Source organism: Columba livia, chromosome 3, assembly GCF_036013475.1.
Source record: "Columba livia isolate bColLiv1 breed racing homer chromosome 3, bColLiv1.pat.W.v2, whole genome shotgun sequence".
Taxonomy (NCBI): domain Eukaryota; kingdom Metazoa; phylum Chordata; class Aves; order Columbiformes; family Columbidae; genus Columba; species Columba livia.
The window spans coordinates 691,198-711,357 of NC_088604.1; the positions used below are offsets into that span (position 1 = coordinate 691,198).

The 20,160-nt window shown below is 54.5% G+C and overlaps 1 protein-coding gene across 12 annotated transcripts in view; it reads left to right on the forward strand.

The window, feature by feature from the left end:
- Positions 1 to 20,160, forward strand: part of DTNB (dystrobrevin beta) — a 181,351-nt gene that overhangs the window by 58,432 nt on the left and 102,759 nt on the right. For 10 of the 12 annotated variants that reach the window (XR_010471044.1, XM_065055424.1, XM_065055426.1 and 7 more), the window contains one exon: positions 12,471 to 12,548. The exons of the other annotated variants lie outside the window; for them this stretch is intronic. Coding sequence is in view for 9 of the 10 variants with exons in the window: in XM_065055424.1 (XP_064911496.1) it covers positions 12,471 to 12,548 (78 nt within the window). In the remaining variant the exon portion in view is untranslated. The remainder of the gene's footprint in view (positions 1 to 12,470; positions 12,549 to 20,160) is intronic. 12 annotated transcript variants of the gene reach the window in all.

Genomic DNA, 20,160 nt, shown 5'->3' on the forward strand with positions numbered 1-20,160 from the left:
CTATTTCTTTGGTGCCTTAGATCCGCGCTTGTTCAAGTTGGGCTTTAGACAAACCTGAGTAACTTGTCTCAGTGCTGGAGGCAGTGGGTGAAATGTCATTTGTTCTTGTGTTTGTTTTGATATGCTGTAGGTCAGATTGTGTGGTAGAATAATATCTATATCTATATCTATCTATATAATATCTATATCTGTAATATCTATTATGAACCATGTATTCGTTTTTATTTTGGTTCAGAAGGCGGAGGAGTTTGCATTTTAGTGTGTGTGTATTGGTCAGACCTGTGCTTGTATTCTATATCCTATATTCTTTATTTGTTTCCGTCTGTGCTGCTCTGTCCGTCCTCGTTCTGCCGGCGCTTTGGTCGCAGCGGGGGTGCCCTGTGCTGCGTGTGTGCTGCTCTGGAGGGATGTTGTGTTTTGAAGGGTAAGCTTTGCACTTCTGTATTCGTTAATTGAAGGGGAAGATGCAGTGAAATGCGCAGCATCGTTTGTGTGTTACAAAACCTGACGGGTGTCCGTGTGCCGTGGCTGGCAGGCACAGCCGGCCCTTTGCCTGGAAACGGATCCAAATGCCTTAGATAATACAATATTAACCAAAGAGGAAAGAAAAAGCATCCTCAGTCATTCTGCAGCTGGACAGTTCATCCTTGGCTGCCTTATCCGAGCAAAGAACGTTTTGCCGGATAAGATCCCTTGTGCTCAGGAGATGCTGGATCACGTGGCGGCCCCGTTTCCTTAGAGACGGCACCAGGATGCTGCGCGGGGACGCTGCGTGTCGGGACGCTGCGTGTCAGGACGCTGCACCTCTGGATGCTGCGGGTGGGGATGCTGCACCTCTGGATGCTGCGGGTCAGGACGCTGCACCTCTGGATGCTGCGGGTGGGGATGCTGCACCTCTGGATGCTGCGGGTCGGGATGCTGCGGGTCAGGATGCTGTGCAAGGATGCTGCGCCCTGGGGTACCAGTGCGGTGCCGGAGCGGGACCGGAGCGGCATTTGCCACAACCGCACAGGTTTGCCAGGTTTCCCTTCCTCGCTGGTTTTTTGCTTCAGCGTGAAAAGGTTTGCTGGTGCACGCAGGCGGGAGCGCGGTGCTCAGCAGTAACTCTCGCAACGCCGCTCCCCTGCAATCCTGTTGCGGGCAGTGTGCGGGGCGGGTGTTCCTGGCGCCTGCGAGCAGGTCACAGGGACAGTGTGGGCAGGGACATGAGGGGTGTCACAGGGACACGAGGGACGTCACAGGGACAGTGTGGGCAGGGACGCAAGGGATGTCACAGGGATGCAAGGGACATTGCAGGAACACAAGGGATGTCACAGGGATGCAAGGGACATTGCAGGAACACAAGGGATGTCACAGGGAGAGCGTGGGATGTCGCAGGGTCACGGGGGACGTCACAGGGACAGCAAGAGATGTCACGGGTACAGTGTGGGACGTCACGGGGACAGTGTGGGACGTCTCGGGGACATGAGGGGCATCGCAGGGACACGAGGGACGTCACAGGGACACGAGGGACGTTGCAGGGCCAGCCTGGAGCGGGATGTGCGGCGGGTTCCGCCGTCCTGTTTGTCACCGTGAACAGGGCAACAACAAAGTCACAGTGACATGATATCGCACTCGATGCCTTGTTTACAAGGAGAGTTATTATTAATAGGTCGCTCATACTCATGTGACGTTTTAGTGGAAAACAGCAGAACTTACTGTGACATTTTGTCATGATAAGTAACAGCGTATTGCAAATTACTGGAAATAAAGAGGCGCAATGAGGAGCGCACCCGTGTCGGTGTCACCGCTCCCTGTCGGTGCGGCGCTGGAGCCGCAGCGGCTGAGCAGCGCTCTGGGTGGCTCCGTTAGAGGTGTCGCACGCAAATAGATTGGCTGTTATACAAAAAGCCTGTGGAGACTTCATGTTGACGTTGCTCCGGAGCAGCGTGCTGTGCGTGTTTGCACTGCGTGTTATGCTGCTCAGGGACTTGTTCTCCTCAGGACTCATCTTTTTGTGAAGTCTCCAACATCCATATCTATTTTCAGGGCTGCAGTTGGTTTTTAACTTCTTAGCATGTCTCACTTGTTCCCATCATCTCAACAGCAGCACATCCCACACTTAGTCCAGAGTCGGGTACTGAAACACTTTCGTATCCAAACATGTTTCAAATGTTGCCCTTTGGCAAATATTTAGGCTGCTATTTTTGAATTATACGTTTTTAACCTAAATAGTTGCTGTATTATATGTTGTTAGTGGTTTTTTCCGCCTTCCTTAGCATGGCGCTAGCTTTTGGCTGCTTCGCCGCTGAGTAACACGTGAGTCCCCGTGAAGAGCGGCTGCAGCAGCCCCGTCACGCGTGTACAACGGCCCAGCTCCCCGTCCTGAAGGGAACCAGAGAACACGTTTCTCCTTCCGGGTCCACAAATAACGAACCACTCGTGAGTAGTACAGGAACTGGCCGTTTTCTACTGCTTAAAATAACAAAAAGGACTAATTACTCTGGAATCTAACCGTGCGCGTTTTCTTGCAAGGTGCTGATATGATTTGCACCAGAATGGCGTGGCGAGATCCAATCCAGTATCACAGTGGTTATGTTCCCTTTTCGCAGGGAAGCAGCGGTGGCTCAGCACCCCCGGATGGCTTTGCCCTTGGTGCTCTCATTGTCAGCTGCTATTTTTAAGCAGTTCCCAATTTCTTCTTGCAAAGGCACTGTCGGAAAGCAGCGTGACCGGGAGGAGCTGCTGCCGCTCGCGTCTGTGCCGTGGGCGTGCGGTGGGCGTGCGGTGCGTCCCGGGGCCGCGGCCACACACGGCGTTTCCATTAGAACACCCTAATTCCTTGGATATCTTTAAACAATCCTGTAATCCGGATTACTCATGGAACTGGTAAAGGGCCACAAGGAGTTTTACATCTGGTTCTCTGCCATTCAGGGACAGCCACAAATGCGTCTCCATCCTCGGGTTTGTTTCAGCCGCACAATTGATAGGTTTGCACGTCCCAGAAATTCAGGTCACCCGTTTGTTTGTGGTTTGGTTGCTTGGTTTGGTTTGGGTTTTTTTGTTCCCTGCTCAGAAAAGAAACGAAGCACCAGAGGGGTCTGTTCTCGCTGGACGTGCACTTTGGCTTCCAGCTTCCTTCGTTGGTCTGACGTGAACAGATGTATTCATCTTCTCTTCTGCTTACTGAGGAAAAGGCAGCAGGAGATCATTATTTATATTGGAATGATAAATAAAGGGCCTTATTTATATATAATACACTGTACGAAAGAAGCAATTTTTTCATGCCCACCCACTTAATGATGGTTTTTGAGAAATTAGAGAATAAGAGTTCATACAGCAAATAACAGTGAAAGAATCACCCTCTTGAGCGTCAGAACGGATGCGGAGGGGGAGCGCTGGCTGCTGGCAGCGTGCGCCGTGACCCGCCAGCGTCGGAGCCGATGGACGCGCAACCACAGAGGGATCTGGCCCATTGACCTCCAGGGGCGTTCAGGTGATTGGTGAACTCCTCAGGCGCATGGAGTGGAAGAGCCATGGCAATGTGTAAGAAATCGAAAGCGTTTTCACCTCGTCTTGTTTAAAAGGAGCTCTGTGTGCTCCTGTGGAGACTCAGCGTCCCTGTGGGCTCGCACCAGCGCTCCTCTTCTGGTGGGATTAACGTCTGTATTGCGCTGTTAGCCCACACTATGCTCCTTGTCCTTGCCATTTGCACAGAAAGCTCTGAAATACATATCGGTGCGTTCGCCGTGTTCTCTTGCCTAGCATGGTTAAGCTTTCTCTTGTAGACATTCTTTAACCTAGAGCTGGTTTCATCGATAGCAGCCTGAAGTCAGGCCTGAAAGGCCGTTACAAAGTGAAGGAACCTTCTCCCAGCTGCTGGCTCAGCACTTGCCTCCTGAGCACCTGTGGGGTTGTTATCGCAGGATGGTGGATGATCTCGAGTTGGAAGGCACCTGTTGGGATCCCCGAGCACCTCGGTGCAGACTGCGCTGCTTCCGCACGTCATCCCGGGTCAGACTGCTCAACGCCTGGGGTGCATGAAGGAAAGCTGCTGATTTTGGGTGTGCGAGGGGACTCGAACACGGGTTGCTCGGAGCGTGGTGGAGTCTCCATCCCTGGAGGTCTGGGGAACGCAGCTGGCAGACTGCTCTGCCTGCTGCTGGGGCAGGGACCTGGGCTGGGTCACCTCGCCAGGTGCCTTCCCAGCTCAGCAATGTCATCCCAGGTACCCAGCTGCACGAACCAGCTCCAGGACGCTGGGCAGGGTGCTCAAGCAGTGCCAGAACTCATGGGTTAACTCGGGATTGTCGCCACCGCTGATGCCGGGGTTTGCCGGGGCCGTTGACGCTCATCATACCCCATCCTCTGGCAGATTTCTGATTGAATGCGGTGTGGCTTTGATATCTTCCCAGGAAGAAATTGTTCCCCAGATCCAACCTCAACCTCCCCTGGCGCAACTTGAGGCCGTTTCCTCTGCTCCTGGCGCTTGTTCCTGGGGAGCAGAGCCCGACCCCCCTGGCTCCAAGCTCCTTTCAGTCAGTTCAGGGATCAGAAGGTCTCCCCTCAGCTCTGTCCCTGGCCCAGAGCTCTGCCCAGCTCAGACCCACAGGATCTGGGCTGTTGTGAGGGGAGGGGGTTGTGACGGCAGCGGGTGATAGTCTGGGGTTAGTGAAATGTGGCCCAAGCTCTCGTTAGTGCGATGAACTGGTGCAGCGTCCTCAGCGACGTGTGTTACGATCCCTCCGGTGAACTTGAAGCAGATCTCTTTCGATACCGAGGTCTGGGCTGCGGTGTGTGCCGCCGGCGACCTGGGACCGCGGCTGGTCACCCCGAAACACCCGCAAAACCTCCTTAAAGCTCCACCAGCGTGCCTGTGAAATAATAACAGTCATAACAGTAGTAGTAGTAATAATAATAACATCATCAACCACTCTCTAGTGTGGTGTGATGTAGTGTCAGTGTGATTTTTTCAGTTTCATGTATAATATATATTTAGTATATATATAATATATTGTTTGACTTGTGCCTTGGGCTGGCCCAGTCTTAGTTGCAATTCTTTGTAGTTCTCTTTGCACGAAAAGCACAAGCTGGACCGTCAGTGGGTTCCTGAGGAACGGCAGAACCACTGATGATACCCGGTGTAGAGTCTCAGCTAGTTCACAAGTTCCCGCTCACAGAGCAGGACGCAGCTCTAGGGTTAGCAGACACACAGCTGGTCAGTGGGTGCAATAGCTACAGTTTTAGGCAAACTAACAAAGGAGACTGATGGGTATCTGATGGAATCAAATAAATGATGTTGCTTTGCCGCACGGGACCGATCTCGGATGGCAGAACCGTGTTGGTAAATTTTGGTCACTGCTGCTTTTTGGTCAAAGTCCCTCTGCAGGGTGATTGTCCAGCACAGCGAGAAGTCCCAAGGCTCAGTTCCTTTTACTCATGGAGGTTTTAGGCTTTGGAAGGCTCAGAATTGTCCTCGTTTTGTTCTGGAGCTTGATCGACCACGTCTGACCGGAGACAAGCAAGTAATTAGGCTGAGACTTAATTGTGCTTTTCTCCAGAATGCACAATGATTGATTTTCTGAAGTTGTTGACTTAGGGAAAACTGTCGACACAAAATAGCGATGACTAATCTATTTCTTATTTCTCCTTTATAGACAAGATTACTGTCACATTTAGACAAGATCACTGAGAACAGATGAGGCAGCAACTTCAGTTACATCTGGATCTCGTAGGTTTTACTACAGGTAGGAGACAGTAGTTAATAAGAGTAAATACTAGTGATAGAGAGAAGTTCAGATCTTTGCTGATTTTATTAGAATTATGGCCGTTACCTGTAAAAACTTGTTGACATGTTTAGGAAGATGATGGGAAGTCTAAGAACAAAGTATCATCCATCCTGGGTTGGACCAAAATGCTGTTTAGTCCAATATCTTGTTTCCAGGCTAAAGCAGACACTTAGAGACAGAGGAACGATCACAGGAGTGTGTTTGGAAAAAGTAACGGAAGATAAGCAAGGCCCAGGGCTGGAGAGCTCAGCTTGCGGAACCTTCTGGAGAGATGACTCAAGGTATTTTAGCTTCACAATCCACTTTGTGACCTGTGTGTAAGAAAGAAATAAAACTAGGTGGGTGAGTAAATAGTTTAAAACGGCTCCTAAATGCTGGCGTCCCGGTGTTGTTCCGTCCCACCTTTGTGCACATGCAGAGGATGCTCCTGACCCCATTTTCGAGCCCTCCCGAGAGAGGAGGGTTCATGTATGGTTGTTTCTGTCGGGTTTTGTTGGTTGTGCACCTGCTGCACGGTCTGTGGGTGCGGGGAGCACGGCCTGACGCAGCCTGGCTGAGTGACACCCGAGGGCTCCCCAGAGGTACCCAGAGCCCTGAGGTTTGCAATGTGTGGCCCCAGCCAAAGCAGCACCCAAAGGTGCTTGTCCCAGGACCAAGGACCCGCTGAGCCCACGCAGACCTCCAGCCCACGGGCTGTTATTGCCCAGTTATTGTTTCCAGCTCTGGTTGTAGGAACAGGGGGAACGTTTCCAACATCGCGCCTGCTTCAGCGCAGCCAGTGGGGCGCGGCCTAAAATCATGAGTTCAGTTTTGCAGAGGATGCTGTTGTGTTGGTTTTTATGTGTTTTTCAAAGTTCGTGCAATATGCCCCTCAGACCTCTCACGTGGGACGGGAACAGGATCACCCGTGTGCTGATGTGTGTCGGCAATAGGATCGCCCGTGTCCTGATGTGAGTGGGGAACAGGATCACCCGTGTCCTGATGTGTGTCGGGAACAGGATCACCCGTGTCCTGATGTGTGTCGGGAACAGGATCACCCGTGTCCTGATGTGTGTTGGGAACAGGATCACCTGTGTCCTGATGTGTGTCGGGAACAGGATCACCTGTGTCCTGATGTGTGTCAGGAACAGGATCACCTGTGTCCTGATGTGTGTCAGGAACAGGATCACCTGTGTCCTGATGTGTGTCGGGAACAGGATCACCTGTGTCCTGATGTGTGTCAGGAACAGGATCACCTGTGTCCTGATGTGTGTCGGGAACAGGATCACCCATGTCCTGATGTGTGTCGGGAACAGGATCACCCGTGTCCTGATGTGTGTTGGGAACAGGATCACCCATGTCCTGATGTGTGTCGGGAACAGGATCACCCGTGTCCTGATGTGTGTTGGGAACAGGATCACCCGTGTCCTGATGTGTGTCAGGAACAGGATCACCCATGTCCTGATGTGTGTCGGGAACAGGATCACCTGTGTCCTGATGTGTGTCGGGAACAGGATCACCCGTGTCCTGATGTGTGTCGGGAACAGGATCACCCGTGTCCTGATGTGTGTTGGGAACAGGATCACCCGTGTCCTGATGTGTGTCAGGAACAGGATCACCCGTGTCCTGATGTGTGTCAGGAACAGGATCGCCCGTGTCCTGATGTGTGTCGGGAACAGGATCACCCATGTCCTGATGTGTGTCAGGAACAGGATCACCCGTGTCCTGATGTGTGTCGGGAACAGGATCACCCGTGTCCTGATGTGTGTCAGGAACAGGATCACCCGTGTCCTGATGTGTGTCGGGAACAGGATCACCCGTGTCCTGATGTGTGTCGGGAACAGGATCACCCGTGTCCTGATGTGTGTCGGGAACAGGATCACCCGTGTCCTGATGTGTGTCGGGAACAGGATCACCCGTGTCCTGATGTGTGTCAGGAACAGGATCACCCGTGTCCTGATGTGTGTCAGGAACAGGATCACCCGTGTCCTGATGTGTGTCGGGAACAGGATCGCCCGTGTCCTGATGTGTGTCAGGAACAGGATCACCCGTGTCCTGATGTGTGTTGGGAACAGGATCACCCGTGTCCTGATGTGTGTCGGGAACAGGATCACCCGTGTCCTGATGTGTGTCAGGAACAGGATCACCCGTGTCCTGATGTGTGTCAGGAACAGGATCACCCGTGTCCTGATGTGTGTCGGGAACAGGATCGCCCGTGTCCTGATGTGTGTCGGGAACAGGATCGCCCGTGTCCTGATGTGTGTTTGGAACAGGATCACCCGTGTCCTGATGTGTGTCGGGAACAGGATCGCCCGTGTCCTGATGTGTGTCAGGAACAGGATCACCCGTGTCCTGATGTGTGTCGGGAACAGGATCACCCGTGTCCTGATGTGTGTCGGGAACAGGATCGCCCGTGTCCTGATGTGTGTTTGGAACAGGATCACCCGTGTCCTGATGTGTGTCGGGAACAGGATCGCCCGTGTCCTGATGTGTGTCAGGAACAGGATCACCCGTGTCCTGATGTGTGTTGGGAACAGGATCACCCGTGTCCTGATGTGTGTCGGGAACAGGATCGCCCGTGTCCTGATGTGTGTTTGGAACAGGATCGCCCGTGTCCTGATGTGTGTCGGGAACAGGATCACCCGTGTCCTGATGTGTGTCGGGAACAGGATCACCCGTGTCCTGATGTGTGTCGGGAACAGGATCGCCCGTGTCCTGATGTGTGTCGGGAACAGGATCGCCCGTGTCCTGATGTGTGTCGGGAACAGGATCACCCGTGTCCTGATGTGTGTTTGGAACAGGATCGCCCGTGTCCTGATGTGTGTCAGGAACAGGATCACCCGTGTCCTGATGTGTGTCAGGAACAGGATCACCCGTGTCCTGATGTGTGTCGGGAACAGGATCGCCCATGTCCTGATGTGTGTTTGGAACAGGATCGCCCGTGTCCTGATGTGTGTCAGGAACAGGATCACCCGTGTCCTGATGTGTGTCAGGAACAGGATCACCCGTGTCCTGATGTGTGTCAGGAACAGGATCACCCGTTTCCTGATGTGTGTCGGGAACAGGATCGCCCGTGTCCTGATGTGTGTCAGGAACAGGATCACCCGTGTCCTGATGTGTGTCAGGAACAGGATCGCCCGTGTCCTGATGTGTGTCGGGAACGTTGGTATTTACAGAATGGGAATGAGCCTGTGGAAATTTCTCATAATGCTGCTAAAACCAGATTGCAAGTGGTGAGTTAGATCCGCTTCCTTATTAGAAGAGTCATGTAAAAGCAGTATTGTAATAGAATAACACATCAGCCCCCACTCAAAGAGCAGACCCAGTGCATGAGCTGCTGTGGGGTCATGGAAATCGTGCCCTCATGTACAATTGGTTGTTTAAAGTAAACTGAGTTGTGTGAAAACTCGTACTGGCTGTTGTCTGTGTCTGGTGGATGCCCAGCTCACAACACAGGGATTGTGAAACGAGCTGGTGCTGAACATACAGTTTTGTTCGCAAAAGCTGCTGCGTGTGGCTGTTTCTCAGCCGCGTGTTTCTGCAGGTGCGGCAGAACCCGAACCGGGGGGAATCCTCGGGAAGGGTTTGCGGGGTGTGCACAGAGCACCCCTGAGCTCAGGAGCCGTGGGACAGGACAGCGCTGAACCGGAGGAATCCTCGGGAAGGGTTTGCGGGGTGTGCACAGAGCACCCCTGAGCTCAGGAGCTGCGGGACAGGACAGCGCTGAACCGGGGGAATCCTTGGGAAGGGTTTGTGGGGTGTGCACAGAGCACCCCTGAGCTCGGGAGCCGTGGGATGTGCACAGAGCACCCCTGAGCTCAGGAGCCGTGGGATGTGCACAGAGCACCCCTGAGCTTGGGAGCTGTGGGGTGTACACAGAGCACCCCTGAGCTCGGGAGCCGTGGGATGTGCACAGAGCACCCCTGAGCTTGGGAGCTGTGGGGTGTGCACAGAGCACCCCTGAGCTCGGGAGCCGTGGGATGTGCACAGAGCACCCCTGAGCTCGGGAGCCGTGGGATGTGCACAGAGCACCCCTGAGCTCAGGAGCCGTGGGGTGTGCACAGAGCACCCCTGAGCTCAGGAGCCGTGGGATGTGCACAGAGCACCCCTGAGCTCGGGAGCCGTGGGGTGTGCACAGAGCACCCCTGAGCTCGGGAGCCGTGGGGTGTGCACAGAGCACCCCTGAGCTCAGGAGCCGTGGGATGTGCACAGAGCACCCCTGAGCTCAGGAGCCGTGGGGTGTGCACAGAGCACCCCTGAGCTCGGGAGCCGTGGGGTGTGCACAGAGCACCCCTGAGCTCAGGAGCCGTGGGGTGTGCACAGAGCACCCCTGAGCTCAGGAGCCGTGGGGTGTACACAGAGCACCCCTGAGCTCAGGAGCCGTGGGGTGTGCACAGAGCACCCCTGAGCTCGGGAGCCGTGGGGTGTGCACAGAGCACCCCTGAGCTCAGGAGCCGTGGGGTGTGCACAGAGCACCCCTGAGCTCGGGAGCCGTGGGGTGTGCACAGAGCACCCCTGAGCTCAGGAGCCGTGGGGTGTGCACAGAGCACCCCTGAGCTCGGGAGCCGTGGGGCAGCGCTGCTCACTGACTGCTCTCACCACAGCAGGGGTCTGCATTTCCGCTTGCAAAACGAATGGCTTCCAAATCTGTCGGCTTTCCAGCGCCTTAGAATCCTGTTTCTGCTTTTCTGTACAGCAAGAAGTTCCTTTTCCAGTGGAGCACATTCATTCAGTATCTTATGACCAAATCACTTCTCGGTGTAATGTTATATTTAGAGCAACATTAACATTAAACACGCAGAATTATTATTTCTGTGCGAACTCGTCCTGAGCGAGGACTGAGACTGAAGTGTTGTGCGCTGCGATCCCGCCCGGGGCAGGGACACCCTGAGACCTACCGGGAGCATATTGCCTGTGATTCCGTGTGTTTGACATCCAGGGGATTTGGGTTTTAGCGCTTCCTTGATTCTCAGGATTACTGGGCTCTGGAAGCTGTTAAATGCAGTAAGGTTGGAGAGTTACGGCCGCCTGGGACGCGGGGGAGGCAAGGCTGCCAGTGCTGGTGGTGCGAGGCCTCTGCAGCGCCCGCCTGGAAACCGGCTGCCAAGGGTTCATTCCAGTCCTGCCCGCAGTAAATCGAATGGGAGGTGAGTGTGGAGATGACAGCAAATACAAACCTGGGGAGAATGTGACCCCGTTCCAGGGAAGCGCACAGGGAACGTGGCGCCTTCCTTGGTTTGGATCTGTGCGAGTCCGGTGCTGTCTGGTGTGGAACCCCACGTTCCAGTATAAGTTGGGGAATGACCTGTTGGAGAGCAGTGTAGGGGAAAGGGACCTGGGGGTGCTGGGAACAGCAGGGTGACCATGAGCCAGCACTGGGCCCTTGTGGCCAGGAAGCCAATGGTACCTGGGGTGGGTTAGAAGGGGGTGGTCAGTAGGTCAGAGAGGTTCTCCTGCCCCTCTGCTCTGCCCTGGGGAGACCACACCTGGAATATTGTGTCCAGTTGTGGCCCCTCAGTTCCAGCAGGACAGGGAACTGCTGGAGAGAGTCCAGCGCAGCCACCAAGATGCTGGAGGGAGTGGAGCATCTCCCGTGGGAGGAAAGGCTGAGGGAGCTGGGGCTCTGGAGCTGGACAAGAGGAGACTGAGGGGGGACTCATTCCTGGGGATCAAGATGGAAAGGGGCAGTGTCAGGAGGATGGAGCCAGGCTCTTCTGGTGACAACCAGGGACAGGACAAGGGGCAATGGGTGCAAACTGGAACACAGGAGGTTCCACTGAAAGAGGAGAAGCAACTTGTTGGGGGTGAGGGTGGCAGAGCCTGGCCCAGGCTGCCCAGGGGGTTGTGGAGTCTCCTTCTGTGCAGACATTCCAACCCCCTGGACACCTTCCTGTGTAACCTCATCTGGGTGTTCCTGCTCCATGGGGGGATTGCACTGCATGAGCTTTCCAGGGCCCTTCAACCCCCAACACTCTGGGGTTCTGGGCTTGTATCCATGTACAGACAGCCCTGCCTGGTCCTGCACGTCTGGCTGGAGGGGGACGGATGCGTTTGAGTGTCACTGGCAGATAAACATGGGCAAATATTGCCTCTGCCATAGCAGTGGCTGCAGTTCTCCTCTCCCAGCGCTTGAATTCAGGGCAGACCTGCCTGGCGTGTCCCCTGTGAGCAAACCGTGTCCCCGGGCCCGGCGCAGCCACGGCCGGCGCCATCGGGAGGCTTTCAGCCTTCAGAAATGCAAATACCGGGAGCACGGGCCCGTGGTTGTGTTTTATAGAGCAGGAAGGAACATGACGCTCTATCAATTTGGTTTTTTCCAAATAACTTAAACTTGTTAAAATAAAAATCAAACAGATGGTATACATGGTGGTCGTGTAAATGATTGCTTGTTATAAGAAATATTTGCTTGATTTCTTTAAGCATTTCAAATAGTTGCCCTAATTGGAATGGTTCCTACATTTGTTGAACTGCTGGATGATGCCAGAGGTCCTTTGTGTCGTGGCACGTGTTGGGTTTGCCTTGGTTTTAGTGTAACACAGGAGTTGTGACGAGCAGCTGGGGCAGAGCAGCCCTCGCTCTCCAGGTGTCTGCAGAGCGGCCGCTGTGCTCTCCGGCCTGACGTTGTCCCAGGGACGGCGACGTCCTTCTCCCCGCTGTCCGCTCGCTTCCTTCGGCGGCTTTTGGGTTTTAAATCACTAACTGGGATCACTATTTCTCTCCTAGTCCTCCTCGGCCTCTGACCAACATGAACGACGCCGTGGTGACCCACGTCTCCTCGGGAGCACCCACGCCCACCAAAAGGTACGTGTGCCCGCAACGGCGGCTCTTCGTTTCCAAAGGGGAGGAGCACACAGCGTGGGGTGAATGTTGAATGTTGAATATCACCAGGGCTCTTGTAGCATATTTCACGTAACACCGCCACTTCAAAATGCGCACGCAGCTTTCATAATGTGAGGAATCGTTTGCAGGGCTTCGTTTTGTTCTCTCTGAGGAGCGTTTTCTGGTGTTGGAATAGGTGTATTACGTGAGTGCGACTGAAGGAATGTCTGAAGAGACTGAAGAGGATGTTGTTTTCCTGTTCAGTAGAGCGTTACTTGCCAAGCTGCTCTGGGCAGGCTGGTCTTGGACCACGGGCTGCTGCGCTTACACGGGTTGTTCTCGTGGCCGCTGTTACGCCGTGTTCTCACACCGCGCGCAGCTCCCATGTCTGTGGGAGGCACTTCGGTTTGAGTTGAATCTGGGTTTATGTTTACTCAGTTCTATATACATAAGTTATTGTATGGATGTACATATGTAAACATGCATAAACTACCTGAACCCCGTATTTGCACCTTTCTTTCTCTTTGAGATGTGCCAGGGAGGATGGTTCCCTGGTTCCCTGCAGACTTTGCTTGCCCAAGCCGTGAATGCCTGACTGTTCCCTGCATGGGAATGGGAAGCCGTGTCACTGTTCCAGTGCCGAGGTGGCACTCCTGGGTTTCCAGAGCTGCCCTGCGAGCTGGACGGAGCAGACGTCCTTGTGCTCTCCTCCTTTCCTTGCTGAAGGAGCCAGTTGTGCGTGCAGGTTGGAACTGGCCATGTTAAAAGTATGTCAGGGTGCAATGACTGTGTGACTTTGTGGGCAGTGAGAGGGTCCCCGTGGCTGCAGGATGCAAAGGACAGGGTGCTGGATAATCACATCCAGGCTCCCTTGCCCCGAAAGGCCGGGCCAGATCATCTTGTGAGGTCCCTTCCGACCTGGGCCGTTCTGTGATTCTATGAAACACACCTGTTGCTGAATTAGAGACCGTCCTTAAGCAGCGTGAGCCGTGACATCGTCTGGTTGGTTGGGTTTCAAGCACAAGGTCTCTTGTATCGGCTCCACTTTCAGCCTCTGCTTGGGGTCCAGGTTTGTTCTCCGTGGTGCCAACAACAGTCGTGTTCGGGTGTGTGTCGGAGCAGGCCCTGCTTTATGCACACGTGTCCCCCGAGCACACGGGCTGGACCGTTTCCTGAGAGCAGCACCCACCGGGTTCTCCGGCAGAACAGGCCTCACGGAGGGAACGGCGCAGCTCCCGCCCGAGCTTCCGCCTCCTTGTTTAACCACCTTTGCCCGTTTTCTTCACCCAAGCCGGACAATTCATATTTTAAAAAAGCCACCTCGCCGGCCGGTGGGGACGGTCCCGACGCCATCGGGTTCGCTCTCCCGCTCCGTGCTGGTCACGGGCAGCGATGGTGCCGCTCGTCCCACGGAGCCGTGTGGTCCCAGGAGCCCTCCGTCCGTCGGCTTCTCCCCGCCGAGGTTCCTTTCTTCCTTTCTCAGGCTGCGTCTGCCGTGTCATCTGGAAGAATCGTGTGTGACCTGGAGGAAGGGGCCGCGGAACTGGAGTCGGGGTGATCCACAGCAAGGAGCTCCGTGGTCCTGCTTTGCAGATAGCGGGAGACAGGCTTGTGCAGAATACACTGATACTGCGGAGGATCGTCTCCCATGGACGGGAGGGATCCTCCCTGATCCTGGTTCCGTTCCAGCGCACAGGAACAAATACTTCATTGCTAAAAGAGCAAACGAGAAGATACCAGCATTGGCTTTGTTGCCACGGACCAGTATTGATTCTGAAGTGCATTCATTCTACCTAAGGAAACAGCTTTCTTCTTCCATTTTTTTCCCTTTTTTTCTCTCTTTTTCTTCTTCCTTTTTCCCCCATGTCGACATGCGGAGTCTCATTGCGGGTATGTCTGTCACATCATCATGTGCCAGTTACGCTGCTGTTCTCTGCGTCAGGGCCTCGCCTGCCTATTCTGTTCATGTGAGACGGGGACACCGCAGAAACGCCAGGAAAACACGGATCGGTCGGTAATCCAGTTCTGCCCTTGGTTTTTGCACTTGCTCCCATCGCGCAGCAGCCAGCGGTTGAATTCCTGACCCGCAGTACATACAGAGCTCTGCTTCAGGAATCCAGCCCCCACGAGAGAGTTCTACGGTGCAGTTATGACCTGTGTAAGAGAACTCTTCCTTTTTTGTTGTAAAATTCACCTGGTAACGTTCTTCCCGCTGTGGAAGGTTGAATATATCCCCCCGCTCCAAGCCTGAGGCCTCCTTGCTGGGTTCTGCCTGGCACAGGTGAGCTGGGACTCGTCTCTTTTTGCTGTGTGTCAACCAGAACTGCACCTGACAGCCAAACCTGGGCCCGCTCTGGGGCTCCAGCCCCGTTTTCTTCCACTCGTGTGGGCTGCAAAGGTCTGGGAGCCCCTGGGGAGCGAGAGCGTCCCGAGGGCAGAGCTGAAGAGTCTGTGGGCAAGATGTCCAGGGATCTGGATTTGATCCCAAGAAACCCGTAAATCCTGGGTGTAGGAACCACAGAGAGCAAGGGAGACGTAACTAGCTTTTCAGCAGTGCTACCAAGATGAGCGTTTTGACTAACGAGGACGCGATAGAATCAGCAACAGGGCTTTAGAATCAGCAGCACCCATGGGCTTGGAGCACCGCTGTGTGGGTGAGGCAGCGAGGTCTCTGCTGCCCGCCGGCCAAGACAAGATCAGATAGAGCAAATACAATTCGGAAACAAGGACCCGGAGCCGTCAGACCTGTTTGGACACGAGGAATATCGTCTGCCCCCACGCACCCACAAATCACCAGCTACCGAGACCGCGTGGAAAGCTCCAGTGGGACTCGCTTCTGGTTTGGTAGCTCAGGCCTCACGCTGTGCGGGAGCCAAGTGGGAACATCAGGACGGGCTGGATGGGAACAAAATGTCGACACAGGCCAGTTGAGCCACCCAGACCGGTCCTGGTCACAGTTATCACCATCAGCAGAGCAGCGGGCCGCAACAGCACTGAGCGTGAAAAACACGCGACTACAGGTGACTGCCCATTGAAAGCCAGAACATCCTTGTACTCTGCGCAATGTCATTGCTCCGGATTCGAGGGCTGCACGGGGGCAGTTCAGGGTGCAGAGCTCTGTCCACACGTACCTTACAGATACAATCCCCGGCTAAGGCGAGAAAAACAGGTGGAATTTGGAATAAACACCAAAGAAACAACGCGATTGTGCAGAATGACCCGTTGTCGTCCCCTGTGCACGGTTTGCTGCATGGTGAGACATCTGCAGAAGGGAGGGATGGCGCAGCCCCGCCAGAACGTACCTTTAGAAAGCCAGAATCACCTCTGATCGTCTTGGTCCTCTGCAAAACACCCGGTGGCGGTGGCAGCGACCGGGGTCGGGTCGCTTTCCATCACACAACGCTGAGAAACACGAGTCTCCATCAGAGCTCTCTGCGCGTTCCGCTGACGTTCTGCGGCCGTGGTCACTGAAATTCTTTCAGGACGTAGCGTTTCTGTGCTCCAGACGGTTTTCAGCCCCGCACGCATTTCTGAGTAGAACTGCACTGAGAACTGCTGCTGAAGTTGCACAGACCAGAGAAACGCTGCTTGCCCGCCCTGGCCTGACGCTCTGAACCTGCGGCTCAAGTCGAGTACACAGATTCCAAAAAGAATACGGAATCGCTGCAGAATGATTAAAAGAGAGCTACAGAAATACCTAAAAGCTGGAGATGTGATGCTAGAGGAGCGTTACCTGTTTGGTTTAGTGGGGAAGGGAGACACGGGCTCTGATTGCGACGTTACATGTTTTCACACGTGGAAATCTGCCTGGGTGGGAGGTGTTTCAGCCTCATATAGAACGACACGTCAGGGTCCCCAGGTCCCGCGGGACCCCCGGAGCAGCTGGTCGTGGGGCTGGGGTCTGGGACTGAGCACCAAAGCTCAAACACGTGCGCTTGCCTCCGCTCCGGAGTCCCTGTGTCTGTCCCAGCATGTCCCCCCCAAATGGTACAATATTCATATTTCCAAGAGTTTTGAGGGAGCCGCTGGAGCGTTGGCGGCTCATCCATCACCCACCTGTCAGCACAGAGCTGTGTTTGTGTCTGTGTCCTGCGGTTCTTCACACCTGGAAGCGGCGCAGGTGTCAGCAGTTAATAACAGAGCCGGGGAGGAAGAGAAACAGGTTTCTCCCCCTTTGGAAATGTCTTGTATTTCTATTCTGTCAGCTCGCGTATGCCTGATTACAGTGTTTTCCCCGAGATTTATTGCGGCCGCTGTTGCTCTGGGTTGGCCCGTGATGGAGAGGATCCTGGTGGCCCCGGCACGGCGTGGCTGGTGAGACAGCGGCTGGGGTGGCCGGGGCTGCCCGGTGCCGCTGAACGGCGCCCGCAGCCGCGGGTCGGAGCGCTGGCGCTGCTCAAAACCAGCACGGCCAGTGGACTGGCTTCCTCGGGAAAGCTCAGTTTGGTCCTAAAACCCACTGCAGTTTATACACCTGGAAAACGGTGGGTGAAGATGTTAGAACTTCCGCTTGCCTGTCCGGGGACACACAATTCATCCTGAAAACAGGGAGGAGGGGGCTTAACCCGCCTGTCGATGTCCTCAGTGCTGGAGGAGAATGACGGGGCCTCAGTAGACTCGGTAGCTTTTGCTGGAAATCTGTCTGATTTCTGTGATGGTGACGTTGCAGTGTGAGCAAAGGTGTCGTGCCACATCCTGCCCGTGCTGAAGAGCACGGTACGTTTGTTTGTACCTGCATTAGACCTTCTTTCTTCGTGGTGAAATACTCCAGCTTCCACCAGCAGACTGAGGCCAGAGGGAGGGGTTTTGTTTCACTTTCCTTCTCCAAGCACTGGAGCAAATACAGATGAATTTACTCGAAGGCGAAACTGGAAGGAATAGTAAAAGGATACCTGCACCTGATTGTGTTGGAAAAGAGGCCTCTGCCACTCTTTAATTGCATCCGCATACCATTAGGAAGTTGCTTTCTGTGGGATTTCCTGTAGATACAGAGGATATAGATCAGATATAGACACAGATGATATACATAGGTCTAGGTTAGATATAGCTATGGGGGCAGATGGAGGTAACACAGAACCTCAGTGGAAGTCTGTACTAATTAATGTACATAGCGTGAAAAGCTGTTTTCATGTGCTTCCTGGTAATGTTTTCAATAAAAGGAGGAGCTCAGGTGTAATTTGGGTTGTACTAATATACTTGTGCAAACCAGCCGTGCTCCAGTTCTGATCTGTTCGGGGCAGATGCACACGCAGGCGGTTTGGGTCACTCTAGGAGGGTTTGGGTCACTCTAGGAGGGTTTGGGTCACTCTAGAAGGGTTTGGGTCACTCCAGGAGGGTTTGGGTCTCTCCAGGAGGGTTTGGGTCACTCTAGGAGGGTTTGGGTCTCTCCAGGAGGGTTTGGGTCACTCTAGGAGGGTTTGGGTCACTCTAGGAGGGTTTGGGTCTCTCCAGGATGGTCTTCAAGGTCCCTTCCAACCCAAATCCCTCTGTGATTTGGTAATTCTGTGGTTCTTGTGCTTGTGGCCATCCATGGCACAAGTGGTGCCAAACCAGGATGAGACCAGCTGCACCACAGAGCTTCTCGCTCCTCCAGGACACCATGAACATGGTGGGGCAGGATGGAAACCTCTTCTTGTGATTTCCTGCTGCTAAGAACATGAGAATAACCTCCCTTTGGCAGTGGTTGTGTTGGGAATACAGCTGAGCCAAAAGAACACGGGTTTCGTGCCTGAGCTCACCGGTCGTGTGCCCTGAGAAGCGAAAAGGAGCAGCCAAAGGAGCCCCGGTGCTGCTCCTCAGCCCCGCGCGTCCCCGTGGAACCTCCGCCGCTTCCCCCCTCCTGCGCTGCGGTCGGGGGCCCCGTCCAGCGCGGCGCCCAGCCCCGCGGGCCCCACGGCTGCGCTGCGTTTGCACGGTGCTAGAGCGCGGTGGGCAGAGCGAGGTCAGGCGAGGCTGTGCGGGTGCGGGGGCTGGGGGGCAGGACGGCGCTGGCGCCGCGTCCGCTCAGCGTCTGTCCACCTTTACGTAGGTAACGTTTCCACTTGGATGTTCTTCATCTGGCGAAACGCGGGTTTCCAAGGGACCGGGCTGGTCGGGCGCCCTCTTCACTCGGTCGTGCGCGTTCAGACGCGGGAGGCGAATGTTCCAGATGTTTCTGGGACAGGCACAAAGCGGCAGTTTTGGGGCAGTTCTGCCTCTGTTTGTTACCGGTGATACAACAAAACACCGTGTTTCTCCGGTCTCTGCAGCCAATGAGCCTTCCTAAATAAATGATGGTTACATCTCCTCTGTCAGACTAGGCCAAAACCATCGAATGTTATTTGTTTTAGCTGATTTATTTTAAATTAAATTACTGCAGGAAAGGATGTTTTTCCTCCTGTTGTGGTCGATGCGCACTATTCTTCTTTCAGTAATTCTGTTCCCAAAGACAACCTGTCCCCAATTAGGTTAATTAGGTATTTCCCTCTTTTACTGCCCTTCTACGTCACTTGTTTTCTCAGCGGCCTGTGGGTTGTGCAGCATCTTTCACGTTGCGGATCCACGTCAGAATTTCGGTGCGTTTTGTGTTTCAGTCTCGTTGGTGTATGTACTGCGTGAAAACGTGGACGGGTCGTTCTGTTTTGTCCTCAAGGGCTGGAAGGTGTCCCTGTCCCGTCACAGCCCGCGGGCGTGCGAGGGACGTGGGCGCAGACAGGGCGCTCACGCTCAGGAGCCTCTGTCCTCTCCTCTGGGCCAACAAGGGTCTTTGAAGCAGAAATCCTGGCCTGTAAAAGCAGTCGCTGTGTTTGCTGACTGAAATACAACAAAATATTGCGTTCTTTTTTTTCTGATTTCTACAGCTGAGGAGCCCGGAGCCTGTAGACATTACGTTTGCTCAGGTGAAACACGTTCTTGCAGCCTAAACGCAAAACTATTTGCAACTTGAGAAGCGAAGCTGAAAGGGGTCTCGTGTCACCTGTCCGGCCACCATTAAACCCCGCTCCTTCCTGTCGGGGAGGTTTTATTTCCACTAACTCTAACCTGGACGTGTGTCCGTGTCCTGCTGTCACTGCTCCCGCGCTGCTCCGGCCCCTCCGGCTCCTCCTGCCTGCATGTTGGTTGCATTTGCTGCCTCCAGCCCACCGACGGCCCCAGTTCGTCCGCTCTGGGTTTCCTGTTGTCAGCCGGACCGCGTGGTTTCCAGGTGTTGATGTTTCGCAGGACGTGTCCCGTGCCCAGCTCTGCCGCCGTGGCTGCGTCACTGCTGCTGTCCCCCGCTGGCTCAGGTTCTGTAACCCGCTGTGCTTTCTATTTGCTCGGTTAGCTTAATGTACCGTCTGACAATTCCCAGCCTCTTTCCTCCACGGTTCCCGTGTCCACGTTCCTCTCTGTGTCATTCCCTTCCCGCTGTCCCGTCACCGGTCCCAGCGGGAGTGACTGACCCCGCTGCCACCGTCCGCTCCCCGTTTTCCTCTGGCACGGGTGCAGTACATTCGCTTTCTTGCGTTTGGCCTTTCAGACCTCTGGAGATCCCGGATCCATTCCAGCCGCAGTTTTGGCCACAGGCAGCTTTGGGGAGTTGTTCACCGGCGTGAGCGGGTGGGTCGTGGCAGCC